The sequence below is a fragment of the Balaenoptera musculus genome, chromosome 1 (assembly GCF_009873245.2).
Source record: "Balaenoptera musculus isolate JJ_BM4_2016_0621 chromosome 1, mBalMus1.pri.v3, whole genome shotgun sequence".
Taxonomy (NCBI): domain Eukaryota; kingdom Metazoa; phylum Chordata; class Mammalia; order Artiodactyla; family Balaenopteridae; genus Balaenoptera; species Balaenoptera musculus.
In genome coordinates, this window is record NC_045785.1 from 128187059 (window position 1) to 128210999 (window position 23941).

Genomic DNA, 23941 nt, shown 5'->3' on the forward strand with positions numbered 1-23941 from the left:
GAAAAGCGGTCAAGCATTGTGGACTTTCAGGCAGAGGGTCCCTAAACTAGCTTCTGAGACATCTTTAGGGGCATCAGTGGCATAAAAATCTCGAGGGGGGCACACTGCTCGTTTTAAAGATTGAGAAGCGGTCACTTTTTGTCTCAGACTGTAGCAACAGACGTGTGTACACGACCACCTTCCCCGCTTTCGGTGAACCTCAGAACTTGGAGCTCCCCCATAAGTAGCCGCAGTTTTCCCTTCCGGCCCCACCGCAGCGAACCCAAAGCACGAATCCAAGAGACTGAAGACCAATCGAGCCGACCCCAGTGGAGGAGTCTGGCGGGGAGCGAAATTCTCCCAGAGGCGGAAAAGATGCGGAAGACTTCTTACTCCAACCAATCAGATGAGAGGAACTCTTGGCACACCCCTTTCCGCTAACCAATCAGCACCTAGCTCGATGGGCCCGGCCCACTGACACCCGGAAAACGTCTTTTAAATTTTATTAGTATAGCTTTTCCCCCACCGTCATTCTAGGCCTTCCCACAAACTGTGGTCAAAAAAGGAAAACTGGATGTAACAGTTCCAAAGCTGGCCAGTCTTGCAGTGAGAAGCGAAACCACAGACCTCTTCATCAAAACAGTGATACTGGGAAGGACAGGGAAAGGGAAAGGGAAGGGTTCCGGAGAGAAAACTACAGCTCCCAAGGGCCCTTGCACGGACTCGGCGCGCCCTGGGCTAGAGGGCGGGACATCGTACGAAGAAGGCTGAGGGTCACGAGGCTCCTCTCGGACTTCCTGAAGTGGGCGGGACTTGAGATGGGCGGGGCGGTGGCCTCCCCCGCCTCTCTCGCTTTGTGTCCTCCTCCCTCTGGCTCAGCTGCCTGAGACGTCGGAGGGGGCGTGGTCCGCGCGGAGGCTAGTGGGGGGTGCGAGCGCCGCGGGACGTGGGTGACGCGTCTTCTTCCAGCTCAGCGGTGTGTGAGGTGTCGCGGCCCCGCCGGTGATTGGTTGTTGAGAGGCTAGTACGCAGCGGCCGTTGGTCGCCGGCAGCACGGAGCGAGAACCGGGGAGGGCGGGGGGGATATGGGGCGGCAGCGGCGGCGGCGGCTGGAGGAGGCGGGCGCGGACGAGCCGGCGGCTGCGGCAGCAACGGCGGTCCCCGGAAGCCCCCTGTGAAGCGCACCCGTCGGCGCCGTTGTGGGCCCCTGGGAGAGAGCGGCCAGCGCGCGAGCCGCTCAGGAGCCGCTCCTCCAGCGCCGCAGCCCTTCGGACTCTCGGTCTCATCCTCGCTCTCCTGCTCCGGCTCCTCCATCTTGGCCTCGGCAGTAGCAGCTGCCGAGAGGATGTGCCGCCTTCTGGCAGGGGGAAGAAGGAGGAGAAGATGAAGAAGTACCGGCGGGCCTTGGCCCTAGTCTCCTGCCTGTCTCTGTGTTCCCTGGTCTGGTGAGTAGCCGCGACCACACGGGAGTTTCCCGTGAGGGGAGAGGGGGGCAGGGAGCGGCCCAGGTCACACCCCCAAATCATCCCGGCTTTTAGGGTGCGGGTCTCCAAGGCTCCTATGAAGCGACAAACCGATTACTCCGTGACTCTCCGGCGGGCTGGCCTGGCAGCCCTCTCTGCGGAGGTTTTCGTGGTGCGTTTTGGAATTTACAGAGACTAAGTGGGAGAGGGAGGCGCCTGGGTGCCTTTGTACCCGGTTACCCTGGCCCTTGGTGATGGTGGGGTGTGTGGGAAGTGTTCACATAGAGGCTGGGTAAGTTGCTCGGGCTTAGTAGCAGCCACTTGTTTTCATGGTTTGGGAAGGGCATAAGGTATGTCGGATGTGATGTGTTCCCGACAGGCGATTTTAAAAACGTGACTTGTCGTGAAGGTGACTAATGTACGAGCACTGGTTCTCCTGGCCCTTTCTCTCCTAGTCTTTGGCCTCGGGTACACTTGGGGTTGCTATTCTTGGAGACTTTCGGGAGGCGTTATGAAGCACTTTTTCAAGGGGTAGATGATAAGAAGCTGTTTAGCAGAGAGTGCCTTAGGGTGTAGTGTGTACAGGGGTTTCTGGAAGTGTGGCTTGGATAATGTCCCGTAGTAATGGAAGGATAAGTCCTGCATTTTGGAGGCGGGAAGAGTGCTTTGTCTATAAGTTTGTGGAGTTTCTGTTAGTCCCTGGCACATTTGGGGTTTTTTGAAGGAGAAGAGAAAGCTTGTCAGTCAAAGGATCGCTACCACTGTACTTGGAAAATCCATTCTGCCCTCCGAGGGAGTTTCTTCAGAGATGTGTGACATTTGCTGACTGTAAAGATGCTTCTTCAGTCAGAGTGATTTGCTGTTATATTAAAATCTAGACAAACTAAGTTTCTTGTTCAGCTTATTTCTGCAAAACACCAACAATTTTTTTCATTTATGTGGGTGCCTAATGGATTCCAAAGACACTGAAGTTGTAGAATTGTTGCTCACAGAAAATAATACGTAAATAAGAAGAAAAGAAAACACTTGCCTGGCTGAAGAATTTTGATTGGCAGGTTGATAGACGTTTTAGAGAACAAGAAATTTGGCCTCTTGACGTTCATTCCGACCCTTTAATGAGACCAATGTTATCTCACCTTCTGCTTTTTAGTATCATGTTGGTTACCAAGAAATGCATGTAGGAGATGAGTCCGCTCACCTCATTTTAAATTTAAATTTGTACATGAGATACGGAAACCTTGTGTGTTCATATACACTTCTTTCTGGGGGCTGTTTAGTTGTTTGTAGGTTATATATGTTTTTTCTTTCCTCTTTCTACTTGATCTTGCCCATCTTTAGGCCGTGTATTCTTCATCACTTTCTGAAATGGTTGAGAGGGCAAAGAGGTTACACTTTTCATTCAAGTTTAAAACACACCAGGATCTCTGGTTTTTTTTTTTTTAGTTGAAATATACTGGACATATAACATTGTGTAAATTTCAAGTGTACAACATGTTGAATTGATACATTTACATAATGTAATATGGTTACCATTGTAGCAATAGTTAGCATCTCTATCACATCACATAATCATTTCTTTTTGTGGTGGGAATAGTTAAAATCTGGTCTCTTAGCAAGTTGATAATTATAGTACAATAGTGTTGTCTACACCCACTATACTGTGATCTCCAGGACTAACTTATCTACCAGCTGCAAGTTTCTACCCTTAAACATGATTTTAAAAAAATTAATTGGCTGGTGGCAATGAAATCAAGCATTACGGTGTGGTTTTTAAAATCATTTGCAGATTTAAATTATCCATGCTTCTATTACTTTGTTTAATTTTGGGTTGTCTTTTGCTTAAGCTGACCTCAATATGGTTTCTCAACTTTATTCATTGGAGGTAGTGAGGAGATCATGACCTGTTAGGGGAAAAAAAAAAAAATCAGTTAGCTTAGTATTGAAAATAATAGTCATAAAGTTCTGTAAAGTTTGTTGACTTTCACAGTGAAAAATGGTTGTTGAGGGATTAAGTAAATAGTGCAAAATTTAAGAAACTTCTGTTTAAGAAACAGTTGGGTTTGTTTTGAGATTTGTTTGCACTGCCAAATTTTAAGATATTTTAATTGTTCTTTACTGAGGCCGTGGAAAGGCATTATAGGATATTAAGGCTTGAGAATTTTTTGGAAGGGTGATGATAACATCAGGGAAGAGAAGTGATGTGTGGTGTGATTGGCAAAGGGTATGTTGTGTCTTTTGAGGCTGTTCTTCCTTGGGAAATTGGAATAATGAAATTATGTCACTGACTCAGCTGGAGATCTAACTCTTGCTACAAGATGGTCTGTTAGGTCATTTCTCGACATCTCCATTCCTCCTTAGCGTAATGCTCTTGTAGGGTTTGACAAGTTTTGCAAGAGTCATTTTTGTTTCTGTCATTTATAAAGTGTTCCAAGATTTTGTGATCCATTTCTTTTTTAAGCCATACCATTTTGTAGATTTATGAGTGCTATATGTTTATACTACAATACTCGATAGTTTCTAAGTTCCTAAACTCCTCATCCTACCAAAATTACTGAATCTTATAATCACTTTATTTATACTGTCACATATTTATAGATCTTGCTTATGTCTCCCCTCTCCTTTTGTCTTTCCAGCCTGGAGTCCTAACCTTAGATTACTTTCACAAAAGACTCATCCTATCCTTCTTATTATTTATTCTGGTTGCTATTTTTTCTTTTTGCATACTTCATGTGATTCTTTATCAAATAGTACAGTGTATTTTAGGCATAAATGTACTATAGCTGTGGCAAGAATAATTATGATAGCTATTATTTATTGTCAACTATCTCTGACAAACCTGTGGTGTGTACTTTGCACATTTTAGCACCTTTAATCTTCACAACAACCCTATTAGTATTATTGATAATTTACTTTTACATTTTATAGTTAAGGAAGTAGAGAAGTTAAATAACTTGGCTAAAGTAAAGCAGCTATTAAGTTTTGGAGCTTGGATTTGAACCTAGGCCGCCTGATTCATGGGATCCTGACTGCTGTAATCCTTTGTAGGTCAGGAAAACTATATTGTAGATACGGCTCCATCACTTACTAGATCTGCATCCTTGGACATGTTTTGTAATTTCTTTGAACCTTAGTCCTTATATCCTAAAAGTGGGAAAACTAATTCATTCACACCCCACAGGGTTGTTAGGAGGATAACATGAGATAATATATATGGTACATCTTTGTAAAATAGTAAGGGTACATTATCTATATGTTTTATCAGAAAATCATTCAACAAAGGTTTTTCTCATGTTCATTAAGTACCAGATGTTGTTATGGGCATTGAAAATGTGAAAATAGAGTGACCAACTTACCCTGGTTTTAGCAGTGAAAGTCCTAAGTCCCAGGAATCCCTATGTTAGTTTCCTATTGCTGCTGTAACAAGTTACCAAAAATTTAGTGACTTAAAACAACACACATTTATTATCTTACAGTTTTGGGGGTCAGAAGTCCAAAATAAGTCTTAACTGGGCTAAAGGCAGGGTGTCAGCAGGCCTGGTTCCTTCTTGAGACTAAGGGAAGAATCTGCTTCTTGACTTTTTCACCTTCTAGGGGCTGCTTATATTCTGTGGCTCCTTCCTCGGATTATTCCAACCTCTTGCTTCAGTCTTCACATCTACTAATGAGAGATCCTCCTGCCTCCTTTTACAAGGACTCTTGTGATTACATTGCGCCCACCCAGACAATCCAGGATTATCTCCCCATCTCAAATTCCTTAACTTAATCACTTCTGCAAAGACCTTTTTACCATGTAAGGCAATATATTCAGGGATTAGGACTCAGACATCTCTGGAGGGGCCATTATGCAGCCTAGCCTACCCACCTTGGTCCTGGCAAACTAGGAAGATTGATGACCACCCTAAAGAGGAAAAAAAAAGACTTGGTCAGTGCCTTAAGTGGTGGATATTCAAATTTTTTTGTATTCCCCCCATCAGAAAAGCATTGTGCATGAACCTTTAATATGTAATTAGTTGTTTATAAGATTTATACATGTGTAAATATGGTATTAGTATATTAGTATACTAATAGCATATTGGTATACATAATAAATTACACAAATTAGATGGTTAAGAAAGATGAGAAAGAAAATAAACAGTCTAATACTTTGTTAACAGACCTTTTTGTTCTTATTTAAAAAGTAGTAGTTTGGTGAGAGGTGTGTGATTGACTGACTAGATTATTTTACATCATAATGTGGATGAATAATAGCTTGTACTTAGCGGTGCTATTTTCTTGTTGGCTTGTGCTTGCATTATTATTATCTTTGCAGTCTTCGCAGGAATTTTTTCAAAGCTACTTCTCCAAGTTGTGAGAGTCAGTTTAGTTAAAACTAAATAATATAATCCCTAAATTTGGTTCACTGAGCACACATAAACTGCAGTGCCTCACAATGTGCTGGAAGTAAAGCCCCACTGTCTGTGGAACTTCTGTTCTTTCCTCAGGTTTCTGACTATATAGTCTCTGCTGTTAATGACCAGCTGACCTTCAGATCAAGTGTGAATCCTTATATTAATCTTGATAAAGCTAAATTAATTAAAAAATAGCCTTTATTTTTTAGAGCAGTTTTAGGTTCATGGCAGAATTGAGCGGAAGGTACAGTTTACCTTTAGTACTTGCTCTCTGCGCCCACACGTGCACGGCTTCCTCCATTATCAGCATCCCCCACCAGAGTGGTTTAATTTATTTTTTACGACTAAAAAAATCTAGTTTTTTCTTCCTGAACCAGAAAGGATCATCTTGGAGAAGCTCATATATAGAGCTAATGAGAAGAGCCTGACATTCAAACAATTCTCATACATTTGACAAATAGTTACCAAAAATAGTTTAAAAGGTCTTTAGAAACTCGAAGGGAAGACTTTGTATTCTAGATAACGGTCTGTTATCACTAGCTGTGTGTCCTTGGACAGATTATTTCTATGAGCCTCAGTTCTCATCCATAAAATGCTTTGCAGAATCAAGATGGGAGAATTTTGTTTCAGGCAGAGGAAAGATTCCTGTTGGTGGAGAGAGATGGGAAGGGAGGTTAGAGCCAGCTTTTGAAGGGACTTGATTATTGTGCAGGTGAACTCTGATTTTAACCTGACTGAGAGGATGAGCTAATGAATTAGTTTAAATAGGAGAAACCGGAGAGTGAGGTCAGATTGATCTTTTAGTTAGATCACTAGGGGGATAGAGTGGATTGGAAAGGACAGACTTTGGAGACAGGGAGCCCTAAAGTGGCAGTCACACCAGGAGAGAGTTGATAGATATCCACAATATCTTGTGGGTAGATATCCACAAACATTTTGTTAGGTAGAAACATTCATATGTTTAAAATACTTTAGTAAGAAACTAAGTACTCTTTTTTGAAAACGTACATGTTGCAGATTGTACTTTAGTGCCAGGTGTGTGTTAACCGGTTTTGTTTTCAAGACCATATTTTAAAGTAGATTCAAAAAATAAAATTGTACCTGTCTCAGGGGAATGGAAATTGCTTTTGAGTATTTGTAGTATAGGAATGTCAATCCTTTGCGACAGACTAGTTTCATAAATGCCGAGTTTTTTGAAAGAAAATTTGATTTTATTTTAGGACTTTGTTTTTGTAATGAATCACTAGTTAAAATTATTTTATATTTTCCGTAAAAGTAACGCCTAGCTTTGGTAGAAAATGTTTTGTCGCATTAACATGGCTCATAAGTACTAAGCTCATTTTATATTTCTTGTTATGGAGTATTTGAAATCGATAACAGGAGAAAATGTGAAAAGTGCTTAAAACAGTGCTTTGCTCATAGTAAGCCCTATTATGTAAGTTCTTATTATTCATTCATCCTGGATACTTTGGCAGAAGTAGGATCCTAGGCTGAGGTATCAGAGTTCAGAAGTAGGAATCCATACATCTGTTCAAAATATCAATATTATTTTGTTGCCAACAATGTATTTGGTGTGGTGGGGGTGGCTGAAGAAGCAGGAGACTTGAGCTCTGCCCTCAGGAGTATACAAGCTGCTTGTCAAAATATAGGTAGGTACTGGTGTAGTGGTGTAGGTACATGAAACTAAGTTAGAGCTTGGCTGTAATCCTTTATTTCCAGTATTAACAGTGAACATTTATTGGGCACTTATTTCTTTTTTTAAATTTTTTTGTACAGCAGGTTCTTATTAGTTATCCATTTTATACACATCAGTGTATACATGTCAATCCCAATTGCCCAATTCATCCCACCCCCACCCCCACCCCTGGCCACTTTCCCCCCTTGGTGTCCATACGTTTGTTCTCTACATCTGTGTCTCTATTTCTGCCCTGCAAACCGGTTCATCTGTACCATTCTTCTAGGTTCCACATATATGCATTAATATACGGTATTTGTTTTTCTCTTTCTGACTTATTTCGCTATGTATGACAGTCTCTAGATCCATCCACGTCTCAACAAATGACCCAATTTCATTCCTTTTTACGGCTGAGTAATATTCCATTGTATATATGTACCACATCTTCTTTATCCATTCGTCTGTCGATGGGCATTTAGGTTGCTCCCATGACCTGGCTGTTGTAAATTGTGCTGCAGTGAACATTGGGGTGCGTGTGTCTTTTTGAATTATGGTTTTCTCAGGGTGTATGCCCAGTAGTGGGACTGCTGGGTCGTATGGTAGTTATATTTTTAGTTTTTTAGGGAACCTCCATACTGTTCTCCATAGTGGCTGTATCAATTGACATTCCCACCAGCAGTGCAAGAGAGTTCCCTTTTCTCCACACCCTCTCCAGCATTTGTTGTTGGTAGATTTTCTGATGATGCCCATTCTAACCAGTGTGAGGTGATACCTCATTGTAGTTTTGATTTGCATTTCTCTAATAATTAGTGATGTTGAGCGGCTTTTCTGGGCACTTATTTCTGTTCTAAGTGCTTTATATACACTAACTCATTTTGTTCTAATTAAACTCTTTTGAGATAGACATACCATTTTAAAGAGATTAAGAAAGATACAAAGAAATTAACCAACTTGCCTAAATTCTCAGTAAGCAGTGAGCTGGAATTTAAGTAGCCTGAGTCTGAGCCTGTGCTCTTAACCACTACTCTCTGCTGCCTGTAGGCTGGGAGGTGGCCTTAGGCAAGTTTCTCTACCTTTTCTTTGTTTGTCAATTTTCTTATCTAAAAAATGGGGCTGACTGGATTGGCTCTGCAAGGAATGAATAATAGAATTATTCATGAAGCTTTAAAAAAAAAATACATGCCTACGGCACTTACCTTGGACTTGTGGTTAAGTTTGGGATACTCTTGTGCATTCCAGTCATTACTGCTAAATTAAATGAATTCTGAGATTTTTCTTTTGCACTTTTAACATTCTAAGATACCTGATTTGAACATTAGTGAACAATACAAAGAGCTGAATTGTTTAGTAGTTGCTTAAAAAAGGGAAAAAACTGGACTGGAGTTGTCAAGGAAGACTTGGTTTTAAGAGAAATGACGTGTGGTTCATATACTTTACTTCTGTGGAATACAGGTGCTTCATGAACTGAAATAAGATACACTGGTGCTGCTAATATGAATAGTGGCCTTTCCCTAGTTTGTGTGTGTGTGTCTGCTCGCCTGCCTGCAGTGGGTAGACAGTACTTAACCGTCAGGAGAAATGAGGAGGGTTATGAGTAAAAGAAGACGAGGTCCTTGCTATGGGTGGAAGAGATAGTAAGCAGCCAAGCCTGAGTAGGAAATAAAAGCTAAAGTCATCCCTTGGTATCCGTGGGGGATTGGCTCCAGGACCCAACCTTGGGTGCTCAAGTCTGTTATGTAAAATGGCATAGTACACTCAGCCCTCCCTCTACCCAGATGTGGAACCCGTGGATGCGGAGGGCTGAGTGTACTCTGGAAATTGTGATGGGTTTTGCAAGCTAAACCAAGGAGTAAGGCAGGAAAGATCCAGCAAGAGAAGTGGTGTTTGGAGAGTGTTATTTTGACATCATTGTGTTACAGGAGAAAGGCTGGAGGGATGAGTACTAAATGAAAAGCAATTGGACTAGTTGAAGTTTTTCATAACAAGGACTTAACTTGGCAGTAGAAATGAAGAGGGTTCATTGAGCAGAGATTTTCAGGAAGTAAATGATCTGGTTTGGTGATAGGTTGGCAAGTTGGCAACGCAGTACAGAAGAACTGGGTTTTAGTTTGCCTCTAACCAGCTCTTGGTCTTCAACACCGCCTTTCTGTTGTCCATCTCAATGTCAAGAGATGTTTACTGAGGCTTTTCTGTGTGCTGCTTTCTGTGCAAGATTCTGGTGGACAAAATAGAAAAAGTAGCTGCTTTCTTGGAGCCTACTGTGGTTGAGAAAATAAATTCTAGGATCTAAAATGATGAATCTGTGAAGTAAAGTTCAAAGAGAGAAGAGGAGTTAATTTTTTTTCTTTTAACTTGGGCAACTAGAGGAATTGGAGGTGTTAAAAAAGAACTGGAAGAGTTGCAAAGAGTTTTAAAGGAGAAGGAGATGTTAGTTGAGGCGAGTAGAATATCCTAGTGGAAACGTTATATAGGCACTTAAATGCAGGCTTCAGTGAAAATGAGATTTGGGCTGGAGCTGTCCTCATAGAGGGGATCATTTTTGAAACAGAACCTTTGAACATGGAGTTTCTGCAGATACTTAGAACAAACAAAGGTGACAAGCAAAGTAAAGCTCTGAGAGCGGAAACTAGGGAAGGTGGAAAGAGGTTTAAGGAGGTCATTTGAATGGTCAGCAATATAAAAGTCTCAGATAGCCTGAAAAGCTTGAAAATTGAGAAAAAGGCCTTGTTTTCAAAAGAGAGAGGTGATTGATAAGTTTTTGTGAGTGGAAACAGAAGGTATTTGGAGAGTGGTTAAGTGTGAGCTCGTACACATTTGTTTCGCAGCCAGAAGGGATACAGGAAGCTGGAGTAGCCTCATACTTGTATGTTTCAAACCATTCAACCCATTTTGATTTGAGGAGGGATACTGAGGGCCCACTGCAAGGGACTTGAGCATCTGTGGATTTTGCTGTCTGCAGGGGGTCCTGGAACCAAGATACCTAGGGACAACTGTTTACACTACTCTGGAATTTGATAAATGAAAGAAGATAAAGATAGTAGCTGATAACAACTGCTAACATTTGAGTGCATATTCTATGCCAGGCTAAGCATTGCACATGCATTATTTCATTTTCCCATTTTACAGTGGAGACATACAGGTTTTGTAATTTGTCCAAGAGAATGCACCTGGGATTAACACTTGGGTCTTTTGACTCTGAAGTCCATGCCCTAGCCACTACACTACAAAGCTTTGTATTTATCTCTTGTGGCTGCTTTCTAAATCAAGAGGTAAATATTGCCCCTCCCTTGTAATAGTTCTTATATTTTTATGTTCTGCTGTAACTAGCCATGACTAACATCATCAGTTCTTAAGGGAATGGATTAGTGTTATTTTCTCACCTTTCTTTTCATTTATCTATTGACCAGAGAGTATTAAATAAGAAATGTAGCACTACAGAAAGATCGTAGGCTTTGGAGAGGTAGATCTAGATTTGTAGTCACAAATTGAGTGACTTTGGGCCAGTTAACTTGTGAGCTTTAGTTTACTTGTAAAAGTTAGATTAATATTTTAATCTAAACTGCCTGGCACACTAAAAAAAAGACTGTGTTTTCTTCTAGAGACATCAGATATTTAGGATTGGATTGATCATACTCTGTTTATGCTACCTTCTGTATGGATCCCCCTTTTTCCTCCATTTTACATCATTACTCTTTTATCTTCTATCTTCATTTTCACTCCTATCTCCCCCATGTTGGGCATTTACCCTAGAGTATATTTGATGTGTTTTTCCAGTCGACCTTCATGTATTTACTTCATATACTTGTGTTTTCTTCCAAAATAATGTTTTGTTTATATGTTTTAAAATTTACATACAGGGTATAATGCTATTAATCTCATTCTTTTTCCTACTTTTTTCCACTGAACACTTTTTTAGAAGCTTGTTTTAGTTACTAGAATCATCATTAAGTGAATTCTACGTAGTTAATGATGTGGCAGATGCCTCAGGAAGGCCTGATGTCATTTATTCATTCATTCAATGGGTATTTATTGAGCCCTTTGTGTGCAGGCTGCTTCTAATGAGAGACTTTATGCCAACAAATGCATTTGGGAGTATTTGTTCCAGTTGCTTGTCTTTTGCGATCCCAGTACTATAGACGAATTAGGGTGGTTTTGTAGTAAATCTTAATTATCTGGCAAGGTGAAACACTTGTCTTTGCTTTTTTTGTTAATATAGTTATTCTTAGACTGGTTTTTCCATATCATATTTAGAACATTAGGAGCCTTCAGGTTTTTTTGTTTGTTTGTTTGTTTTTGTCTTTAGGATTCTCTTTTAATTTTTATTTTATATTGGAGTATAGTAGATTTACAATGTTGCGTTAGTTTCAGGTGTACAGCAAAGTGATTCAGTTATACATATACATATATCTATTCTTTTTCAGATTCTTTTCCCATATGGGTTATTTCAGAGTGTTGAGTAGAGTTTCCTGTCCTATACAGTAAGGATCCTTCAGGTTTTTTTGTTGTCGTTTTTTTTTTTTTTTTTTTTTTGGCTGCGTTGGGTCTTAGTTGCAGCACGCAGGATCTTTAGTTCCAGCGTGCGGGCTCAGTAGTTGCAGCATGCGGGCTTAGTTGCCCCGTGGCATGTAGGATCTTAGTTCCCCGACCAGGGATTGAACCCGCGTCTCCTGCATTGGAAGGCGGATTCTCAACCACTGGACCACCAGGGAAGTCCCCCTTCAGGTATTTTGATAGGAGTTATATTTGAGTGATGAATTACTTTGGGGAGAATTGCTGTCTTTACTCTGCTGTCAGTAGCATTCCATCCATGAACATATTAGATCTTCATTTATTTGTCTCTTCATTTTATGGTCATTATTAGAGTTAACATTTTTTTCTCTATAAGTGGTTGTGTAATTTTTAAGGTTAATTTCTGTAAATTATTTTATAATTTTTGTTATTGCTAATAGTTTATTTTCTATTTTGTTATTGCTGGGGAGGAAAATATTGACTTTTTTGCTTCTTATATTTTTAAATTGAAATAATTGACATACAGTGAAATGCACATATGGTATCAACTGTATAGTTGGATCAGTTTTGGCAAATGTATACATCTGTATAACTCACACCCCATCAAGGTATGGAACATTTCCATCACTCCAGAATGTTTTTTCATGTCCCATTCTACAGAATTCCCTGAAGCAACCAGTGATTTGATTTCTATCACCACGGATAGTTTTGCTAATTCTGGAACTTTATTTAAATGGAATTATACAGTATTTATTCTGGTGTCTGGCTTCTTTCACTCAGTGTAATGCTTCCAAGATTTATCTATCTTTTTTCATTCATTAGTAATTCATTCCTTTTTATTCTGAGAAGTAGTACATTGTATGAATGTACTACAGTTTGTTTACATTTTCCTGTTGAACATCTGGGCTGCTTCCAGTTTTTGGCTATTAGGAGTGAAAGCTACAGGGGACATTTTTGTACACATCGTTTTAATTTCCCTTAAGAAGTACCTAAAAGTGGAATTGCAAGTGCCGAAACAGATGGATATCGTATGCTTCTGGATATAATACCCTGAGAAAGATACAACATCGCTTATGAAGGCTTCCAGCCAGGAATACATAACCTGAATCTGCTCATGATGAAACATCAGACAAACCTCAAAAAAGGACCATATTATTTCAAAATAAAAGGACTATGTCCTTCAAAATGTCAGTGCCACATAAGGTAAAAGCCAAGAACTATTCCAGGTTAAAGGAGGCTGAAGGCTCATGAAAAATGCAGGATATGATCTTACACTCGATTCTGTACTTGAGGTGGGGAGAGGGGGAATGCTGTAAGGACACTACTGGGGACATAGATTATTGTGTCAATGTAACATTTACTGAGGTTGATAATTGTGGCATGGTTGTGTAAGAGAATATCCTTATTATGAAGAAATACATACAGAAGATATTTAGAGATAAATTACGTGGAGTGGGGAGAGAGGGAGGGCTATGTGCTTGCCAGGAGCAAATGGCAAATGATGGAACCAATGGGTCAGAATGTTAACAATAGGTTGATATGGGCAAAGGGTTTGTGGATGTTCTTTGTGCTATGTTGGCATTTCTTCTGAAAGTTTGAAATTATTTCCCAATAAAAAGTGGGAAAAGAAAGAGTGAGATTTCCTTTTTCTCTGTGTATGGTGTTGATTAATCCACTCAAATTTCTTTAATTATCATCAATTAATTCCAATTTTTGTATACTTTGTGCCAATTTTGTTATTTTTCTAGAAACATCTATTTTTTCTGAGTTTTCAAATATATTAGTATATATAGCTGGTAATATTTTATAATTTTAAAAAATCTGTTTTGTTTGTGGTTATTTCATGCTTTTAGAACATATTTTGTTAATTCACATCACCAACTCTCCTTTATCGGTTTTTCCAGAGGTTTATCTTTTTAATATTTTCGTCGAAAGACTAACTTTTGGTTTTCTTAATCTTCTTTGCTTTTTTTGGTTTTGTTTTTTATTTCAGTGATTTCTGTCCTTATAGTCTTCCATTTTTCTTTAGAGTTACAGTTCTTTATCTTCTTGAGTTGAAAGGTTAGCTCTTTTGTATTCAGTGTCTCCAAATGTGCTCAGAAGCATAGTTTTCCTGCTGCTGTCTTACCGGCATCCCACCAATTTCGACCTGTAGTCTTCTGCTATGTTTTGTAATGTTCCCTATTATTTCCTCTTTAACCAAAGGATTATTCTGCTGCATAATTTTGTTTCCAGGCTTTAGAATGTTGTTAGCTGTTGCTATCCTAAATGACACTCAAATGTGAATTTTACAAGACTTTTAATTACATTTACTCTGAAAGTTAATACCTTTCTGTATGAATGGTGAATCCATGCCACGTTATTGGGGAGGAATTGGCAAAAAGGGATAAATGTCCTCTTAGTTTCCAGATTCTGTTTTTTGAGTTTGTGTGTGTGTGAGGGGGTGGTGGGTGGGTGGGTGAGTTGGGGAGTAGTAGTGGTGGAGGTGATGGGGCTGATGGGAAGAGGAATGAAAAGTGACCTAATTTCCTTTCTGCTACTTGCTACAAAACAGTTCCCCTCAGAACCCTTATTCATTTAATAAATATTTATTAAGCACATAATGTTTGCAGGTTTGGGCTTTGTAGGGAGGGGCTAAAGTATCAATAGTTAGGAATATGGAATTGATTCTCAAAGAGTTTAAGTGTAAGAGAGGATATACATGGCACAGAATCAACTTACAAATAGTAGCGGGGAGTACTCATTTTGAACTGAGGGAGAGTGTCAGGCTCACAGACTGCCATTTATCTTGATGTGATTTGTGGTGCTGAACTTCTTAAAAGTTTTGAAACTCACAGGCTTGGGGTTTTCATAGTACAGTTTTTGAAACTTGCTTAAGTAGTATGGAATGAGACCCATTTAATCATGCAACAAAGTGCCCTCAGCCATTGTAATGTGACCCACTGATTCTTAATGAGGGGGCATGCATATCTAATTCACCTGGGGGAACTTGTTGAAAGTAAAGACCCCATTATAGTGATTCATTCTTCTTCAGTAGAGTTGGAGTGGGTTTGGGGTATTTCATTTTACTTTGGTGATTTCGTATTTCTTTCTTTTTTAAAAAAATTAATTAATTAATTAATTTATGGCTGTGTTGGGTCTTCGTTTCTGTGCGAGGGCTTTCTCCAGTTGCGGCAAGCGGGGGCCACTCCTCATCGCGGTGCGCGGGCCTCTCACTATCGCGGCCTCTCTTGTTGCAGGGCACAGGCTCCAGACGCGCAGCCTCAGTAATTGTGGCTCACGGGCCTAGTTGCTCCGCGGCATGTGGGATCTTCCCAGACCAGGGCTCGAACCCTTGTCCCCTGCATTGGCAGGCAGATTCTCAACCACTGCGCCACCAGGGAAGCCCTAAAATTTCTTGACAGTTATTAGTTGGTGATGAATTTTATCTATTTTAGGCTTTTTTTATACACAAAATTAAGGTTATCTTTACAGGTCTGTCCTTAATTAATATCTGTCCTTAAATAGGGACTGATATGTTAGAGGTATTTAAGGGATACTGTTGATAAAGCTGTAATTAAGAGGAATAGGGTAGATAGGTAAAGAATGTAGTCTATATTAATGTCAGGTGTATTCACGTTCTTCAGAGAAATAGAACCAACCATATATATATATATATATATATAAAATGAGGCGTTGGGTCACCCGATTATGGGAGCTGAGAAGACCCACAGTCTGCGATCTGAAAGCTGGAGACCGAGGAAAACCAGTGGTTAATTCAGGCCAAGTCTGAAGGCCTATTAACCAGTAGAGCTGAAGATATAAATCCCAGTTAAAGGGCAGGAGAAGATGAGATGCCTCAGCTCAAATAGTGAGGCAGAGGAAAAAAGGGCAAATTCTTCTGATTTTTGTTCAGTTCAGGCCCTCAGAGGATTAGATGATGCCCACTCACATTGGGGAGGGCAGTCTACTGAGTCCACTGATTCAAATGCCAGTCTCACCCAAAAACTCCTAACTTTGGATAATGGGATTTGATTATATGATAGTAAAAATTAGGATCATGAGATTTAATGTCTTTTGGCCACCTTCACATTAACTGTGAATATTAGGATTTATACACACATATACACATACACATGCAGAATTCTTGATGATAAAACTAGTATGTGCTCATGGTAGAAATTTAGAAAGTATAGAAAGGAATATAGAAAATAAGGGGGCATAATCTCCAAAATTCTAACACCCACAGTTTTGAATATCTGAAACTTTTTGCCGTCCCAAATATGTGTATATATACACTCACAAATGCACCTACAAACACACATGTGTACACACACACAGCTGAGAAACAATGCAAAAGTCTATCAATAAAGAAATATTTAATAAATAGTGATATATCTATATGAAATTTTGAATAAGTAATATATTCTTGTGGTTCAAAAGACATAGAGTATTGTAGAGTGAAGAATATCCACCTATTATCCTGTCACCCAGTCAGTCACTCAGTTTTCCACCCTGGAGGCAACCAAGGTGGTGCTTTTTTTTCTTTTCTTTTTAATTCTTCCAGAGAAATTTATGCACATACAGGTGCCTTTAGTACACATATGCACACATGGTAGCATACTATATGTATATATTATTATGTACTTTGCTCTTCTCTTTTTGTTTTTTTTTGGTTTTAATTTTTATCAAAATGATGTATTCATATCAAAAAGTCAGATAGCTCTAAAAGGATTTTGTTTGTTTGCTTTTGCAAATAAGCCATTCCCTCATCCCTCTTTCCCCATTATTTCTTTCAAGGAAACCACTTTCACCTCTTAGCTGATGAATTTTATGTTTACCTCTTTGTCTCTAAAATAATTGCTTTAATGTCAGTTTTAGGTATTTTACTACAGATGATCAGATTCTCTTAAGCACATGCTAGTAATACAGTTTAGTCATAATTTGGGTTAGATCAGTATTCAGTGTTTATATTATTACTATAAATGATACAGCTGAGCTGTGTAGTAAAACATGATTACTTTTCCCTTTTCTGTTCTGCTTTTCCTTTTTCATGGTACTAATATTTGACTTGTTATGTTTGCTTATTTTTCTATTTAATTACAAATTATCTACCAGTTATGTAAATCTGTTCTTGAGATTTTCAGACTCATCAGTTGTGCTGTTAATTTCATCCTCCTAAAGAAGACCTCTTCCAGAGCTTCTGATGACCTCCCATTTAGTATGGTTGCCCTCTGTTCTTTGTGTACGTACAGCTGTCATCCTAGGAATTCTCTTTCCAGTCACCCTGGGGATTCCCTTTTCCTCTCTCATCTCACTACCATATTGTTGTGATTATTGTGGTTTCTTAGATGTCTAGTTTCCCCACATTAAAATCTTCTTGACTATTCTATTTATATAAAGTTTAGAGTCAGTCTGTCTAATTTTTTAAGTTTCCTTTTTTGCCACTTCAGTATGTGGTTTTCAGATCTACCATACATATTACCTTAAATTACCTTAAATGTTTTGAAATATCAATAGTTTAGGTAGCTTTACAGTTATCTGTTCTTAAATATTTGGTAGAATTTAGAATATCATTGGCATCTGATGCTTTCTGAGGAGGTTAGCTCTTTGACAACTTTCTCTGTTCCTTTTGTGATAATTATCAGGTACTCCTTTTGTGAAGTTTTTCCTGTTTTACCTTCATGAGATTCATGATGCCTTACTTGGAGTGCTGATAACACTGTTTATGGTTTTCTTAGGGCATTAAATAAAAAATCTTTGTCTTATGTACATTTGTCTTCATCATTAAATTGTTAAGTTCTCAAGAGCATTAGGATAAGAACCATCTGTTTGTTTATTGCCTCAAATTCTAGTCCAGGTATGGAATATGTTGGCTTAACAACTTTTTTTTCTTCTTTCTTTCTTCTTTTTTTTTTTGGTGGTGGTGACGGTGGATGTTTTACAGGCTTCCCAGTTGGCATGTATGTTGCAAAGAGAGTTCTTCAGCTTCATCATACTACTCTCAAGATGACAATTGTGCACTAGAAAATGAAGATGTACAATTCCAGAAAAAGGTACCTTAAATGAAGTTGAAGTTGTAATTTGTGTATTAGCTTTCTAAGACTTCCTCAAAACATTTGGAATAAAAGTATTTCAAAAATACTATGACATAATTTTTGGTGGAGATTTGTAATTTTCTTTGCTATAATATGAGGAGTTACTCAGGTAATTCTGAAATTAATGTGACTCTGAGATATTTATATATTTATTCTTATTGCTTATATTTGGAATGTTGTAATAACATCCTTAGTCCTACAGTAAGGAGAAAAAATAGTGCCTATTCAGAGAGAAAACCAGGGTTCTCTTTTTAATGCTTTAACTAGTTAAAGGGTTTCTAAAGAAACCCCAGTCTTATAAATTAAAAACTATTAGAAATGAGTATTATAGGGAAAGTCTGCAATTAGTGGCTATGTACTTTGTTTTATATAATTGTGTGGAGTGAATAGACAGAGTCCAAAAAATCTGATGGTGTCTAAATAATTTATTATTTTATCATTTTAAATGATGAAAGGTGAGCTATCATTTTAAATGATGAAAGGTGAGTATTGACTTTAGCTAGATTTGGCTCCCCCCTCCCCCCAAATCAATATACTTATTTTAAATTACAGATGTAATTTATACCCACTATAAGATATTCATATTTATATCTCATTCCCCTCCTCAAAGGAACCACAATTTACTGTTTCTTGTGAAAACATTCAGACCGTTTTCTGTGGTTATAGATACATCATTTTGTAGCATACAAATTAATGTTTTAATTTTTATTAAAAAAATATTGTACAAATTTATTTCCCCTCTTCCCCAGTAATATCTCATGGATACCTTTGCATGTTACTGTATTCTTCTGAATAGCTACATTTTTATTCTGTCATATGGGTGTATCACAATTTATTAAGCATTTATTTATTGACAGACTTTTGCATTGTTTCTCAGCTGTGTGTGTGCATGCATGTTTGTGTGTGTGTGTGAATGCACAAACTTATAATTACATGCTTGGGCTGTTTTTTTTTTTTTTGGCATGATATTGTGTTTAGAGTAGATTATTTAAATTTCTGAGTTATACCGGATATATTTCTGGGATGGAGCAGTTAAAATTTTGAAGACTATTGCTGGGTATCTCTCCGAATAAAGTATAATTGTGTGCTTCTATCTACAGTCTATAAGATTTAGAGCTGATATCTTCTTTGATGAGAAATTTGAAAACTTAAATGTTGTAAGAATGAGTTTAAGCAAAGCATTAAGGAAGGGGAAACATTCTTTCAGCAAACATTCGGGTACCTAGTATATGCTATACAGGCTTAGATAATGATGAATATGAACTTTGCTTTTATGAAGCTTATATGCCAGAAGATAAATTTAAGGACAATATATCTGAAATTCTAATTTGAAAGTGAGTGTCAAGAGAGGTGACACAAAAACTATAAGTACATTCATTTATCAAGTACTTACTGACACATAGTGCTGGGTAGTAGGACTAAAGTGTTTATTAAGAAATCAGATGTAGTGTATATTTGGAAGGCAGCTATGCTCATTATACCACCAGCGCACACATGTAGTATACATTTGAAGTGAAGCAGTAAGGAGGGTAATGCAGGAAGGTAGACAATAAGCATGGAAACAAAAGACATTAAAGTCACAGTAAAGTGTTTTGGTTGTAAAGTATAGAAAGATGGTCTTTAATGTTGCTTCAGGACTGTTTTGTGAAACAATTTTATCAGTTGGCCTTTTCTTTGTTGCAATGTAGGATGAAAGAGAGGGACCTATCAATGGCGAATTATCGGGAAAGGTGGGTTCAAGCTTACCTGTTCCTCCAGAAGAACACAAAGTAAAAGATGACTACGTTGTGAATGTACAAGTAAGCTTTGTTGCTTTGATTTTTAATGATACGCCTTTTCAAACCACTTCACAAAATAGAAAACCTGTTTGGTCACCATATTGTGTATTTTTATTTTTTTCTTTTTGTAGTACCATGCAGCTGGCCTTAATACTAGTCACCTGCTAAGAGTACTACTTTTGAGAAAATTCGGAATTACAGGTTTAATAGTAAATGTGACTGTTTTCTCTGTGGTATAGGTTTGGTTGTAAGTCCTCCTTTCTTCTAGATTCCATTTTGACTCTCTATAGTTTATCTTGTCTCTTCAGTTTTTCAGATGTCAGGGGAAATTATTTTCTGACTTAATGTATTTATATGTAGAACACAGAGCATTTTGATACCAAAATTTTACCACTTAGTGTGGAATATGGATTAATAAATAATAGGTTGAGTGTATTTTTTCCTTTTAATCTCATATTACATCCTAAATGTTATTTTCCATTTTGTATACCAGATTTTATGAAAGATATTAAAAACTAGACCAGAATGTAAGCTGATCAGAATGCTGAAGCATTTGGAAACCATTTAGTATCAGGAATGACTGAAGGAACTGGGGATATTTGATCTGGAGGGAAGAAGGACTAAGGAAAAACTAAGTATCTCAAATATTAACAAAAACAAATTTCAGCTTAAAAGGAGGGAGAATTCTCTTAAAAAAATGCAGCCAGAGTTATTTTATGAGTTAATTGGGTTATCTAAGGAGATATAGTAAGTTTCATTTTATTGGATTCTGGAGGACATTTGGAAAAGATGTGTGCATAAGAGTAAGAAAAGTGATCTCTGTAACCCTTCAATTTTATGAGTATCCTGAACAGTCCAGCCTTTGTTCATTTTCCTGAATTTTTATTATGGTATTCTCTTGTTCAAATACTTTGAAGTGCTTACTGCATCTTAGAGACCTGTGCTGTTCAATATAGTAGCCACTAGCTACCTGTGGAAATGTGGATAGTCCAAGTTGAGATTTGCTGTAAGTACAAGATACACATCGATTTTGGAGACTTAGTAACTAAGAAAAAAAAAGTGTAAAATATCTTACTAATTTTTTTATATTGCATGCATATTGAATGATAATGCAGTATTTGATAATATTGTAATGGTTCTTTTCTCAAAGCCTCCATCATAAAATGTAAAGTATTTGTATTCTTTTGTGAATTTTTCGTTCCAGTGTAAATAATTCCCCAGACGATCACATTTTATTTTGTACTCTTCTGACTCTGCCTCATGTTTTCTTTCTGCTGCTGTACTGGCTGCCCTGTTCTTCAGAGTCCTAGTTCTTCTAGTCCAGAGTAGTCCTTCGTTTCTCTTTACCTTGAACTGAGCACGAGTACCTCTCACTTGATATTCAGTTAGTAACTATTAAATGTCTACGGTGTGCTAGATACTGTGCTAGGCACTAGGAACATGAAGATCAGGAAAATATAGTCCTTACTCAAGACATTTATAGTGTAGTTGAAGAAGAGAAAGAAATAAATAAGGGCAATTGAGGTGTTATAGATCCTGTGATTAAAGTCTGTACAGAGAACAGTGGAGGCATAGAGGAAGGGGAATGGCTCATTCTATTTAGGGTTAGTTGTGGGGGAGGAGGTACTGATAAGAGGTTTTCAAACATGAGTAGGTATTAAGTACGTTTCAGTTTGTGTTTTGGAGGAGTGAATGGCCCAGAGCATACGGGCCTTGAAGGAGCAGCAAGAATCATGTATTGCTTTGTAATGTTATTTATACATGCCTTGTGTTGTTATTTGTTGATACACATTGTCTTCTTAACTGCTCAGGGGCAAAAACTATGCGGTGTACTATTTTATGTATTTATATAGGATTTCTGTGTTGCTATTAGCATTAATTAATTACAGTAAGAGGGAGATTTTGTGGGTCCTGATATAAAATAGGAAATAGGAAAGAAGAAAGACAAGCTGCTTTGTCCTAGTTTATGAAATGCCATGAAAAATGTGTAGAGCCTGTATTTTAATATGAAATATATTCCTTAGGGTGGTAATGTTGGAAGAAAGGATTTTTATAAAACTACTTTTTTAGTGAACATTATTTATTTATATTGTTCCTTTTGAGACATAGTTTTTATAATACCCTCTTCAGCTAAAGACATAGTTTATTAATCCCAACATTAAATATAACTGACTTTTTTAAAAACAGAATACGGAGTCAAAAAAGTTAAGTCCATCTGTGATTGAAACACTCTCTACAGTTGATCTGCCTGAAGATCCTTCCAGTGTAGTTGTGGACAGTGAAAACGTGGAAAATACTTCCAGCTCATCTACCTCAGAGATCACTCCAATCTCAAAGCTTGAGTAAGTCATTACAAAGAGAAAAAAATATGATTAGATAATGACAGAAAAATTTCTTTGATACTCAAATTCGACATTAAGGCTTTATAGCAGACCTAAGTAATAATGCCTGTTTTATTTTTATACATTGTTTAAAGTTTACTTTCCATTTATAGTTATTACAAAATATTGGCTGTATTCCCCATGTTGTACAATACATCCTTGAGCCTGTCTTACACCCAGTACTTTGTACCTTCCACCCTGCCACCCCTATATTGCCCCTTCCCACCCTCCCCATTGGTAACCACTAGTTTGGTCTCTGTATCTGTGAGTCTGCTACTTTTATTATATTTACTAGTTTGTTGTATTTTTTAGATTCCACATATTAGCTATATCATACAGTATTTATCTTTCTCTGACTTATTTCACTTAGCATAATGCCCTCCAAGTCCATCCATGTTGCTGCAAATGGCAAAATTTCATTCTTTTTTTTGGCTGACTAGTATTCCATTGTGTGTGTGGGTATGTGTGTGTGTGTGTATATATATATATATATATATATATATATATATATATATGTATGTACACACACCACAGCTTCTTTATCCATTTATCTGTTGATGGACACTTAAGTTGTTTCCATGTCTTAGAAATTGTAAATAATGCTGCTGTGAACATTGGGTACATGTATCTTTCCAAATTAGTGTTTTTGTTTTTTTCAGGTATATACCCAGGAGTGGAATTGCTGGGTCATAGTTTTAGTTTTTTGAGAAACCTCCCTACTGTTTTCCACAGTGGCTGCACCAATATACATTCCCACCAACAGTCTACAAGGGTTCCCTTTTCTCCACATCCTTGCCAACATTTGTTATTTGTAAACTTTTTGATAATAGCCATTCTGACAGGTGTGAGGTGGTATCTCATTGTGGTTTTGATTTGTGTTTCCCTGATGATTAGTGATGTTGAAGGTTTCCTTAATTTAGAAAATCTCTTTTATACTCCTAGCTCCAGCAACACTACAAAGAACAAAACAAAATTCCCTTCTCTTAATACTACATTAAACATATCTATCAAATGAGTTAATTTATATAAAATGTATAGGACAATATCTGGCACATAGTAAGAATATATGTGTCAGTTAATATCATCATTTTTATCATCACTACTTTTTTTTTTTTTTTTTACCACAAGCACTTTTTAGACACCTGTTCTCTTCAAGAATGTAAGGGACTGGGTTGAAGGAGTTGTACACAAAGATGTTACAGTTACCATTTAGGAGTTTGCCCTGGTAAGGGACAAGGTAACAGAAGACATGCTTAGAAATAATGATAGTATTCAAAATTTTTAAATATTAAATTCTTAGAAAGAATTTAAGGTTAGATACTATGTATCTGAACAGTATATCTTATTTTCTCATTATATTGAACATGACTGTCTAGTGAAATGGGAGTGAGGTAAAGAAAAATATTAAGGTATATATTTTTTAAATGAAATTACAGAAGTGCTTTAAGAATTTTAGTGAAGCGTTTTGAGATAATAGATGATTTCTTGATACTATAGGCAACAATTCTAATATTGGTAGAATGTACTAATAGAAATGAAACATTAGAGAAGATGCATTTAGAATAAATAATTTAAAAATCTTATTTTTGGCAAGATCAGGTATTAACCTATAATATTTTGTTTTAAAATTTGGTAATTAGCTATTGGGTTGGCCAAAAGGTTCGTTCATTTTTTTCCGTAAGATGACTCTA

The 23941-nt window shown here is 37.7% G+C and overlaps 1 protein-coding gene across 3 annotated transcripts in view; it reads left to right on the plus strand.

Moving 5' to 3' along the window:
* Positions 1–1223: 1223 nt before the first annotated feature.
* Positions 1224–23941, plus strand: part of SUCO (SUN domain containing ossification factor) — a 73062-nt gene continuing 50344 nt past the window's right edge. For all 3 annotated transcript variants that reach the window (XM_036849257.1, XM_036849275.1, XM_036849266.1), the window contains exons 1-4: positions 1224–1424; positions 17941–18049; positions 19780–19890; positions 22057–22211. In XM_036849257.1, coding sequence (XP_036705152.1) covers positions 1363–1424; positions 17941–18049; positions 19780–19890; positions 22057–22211 — 437 coding nt within the window. In that variant the 5' untranslated portion in view covers positions 1224–1362. The remainder of the gene's footprint in view (positions 1425–17940; positions 18050–19779; positions 19891–22056; positions 22212–23941) is intronic.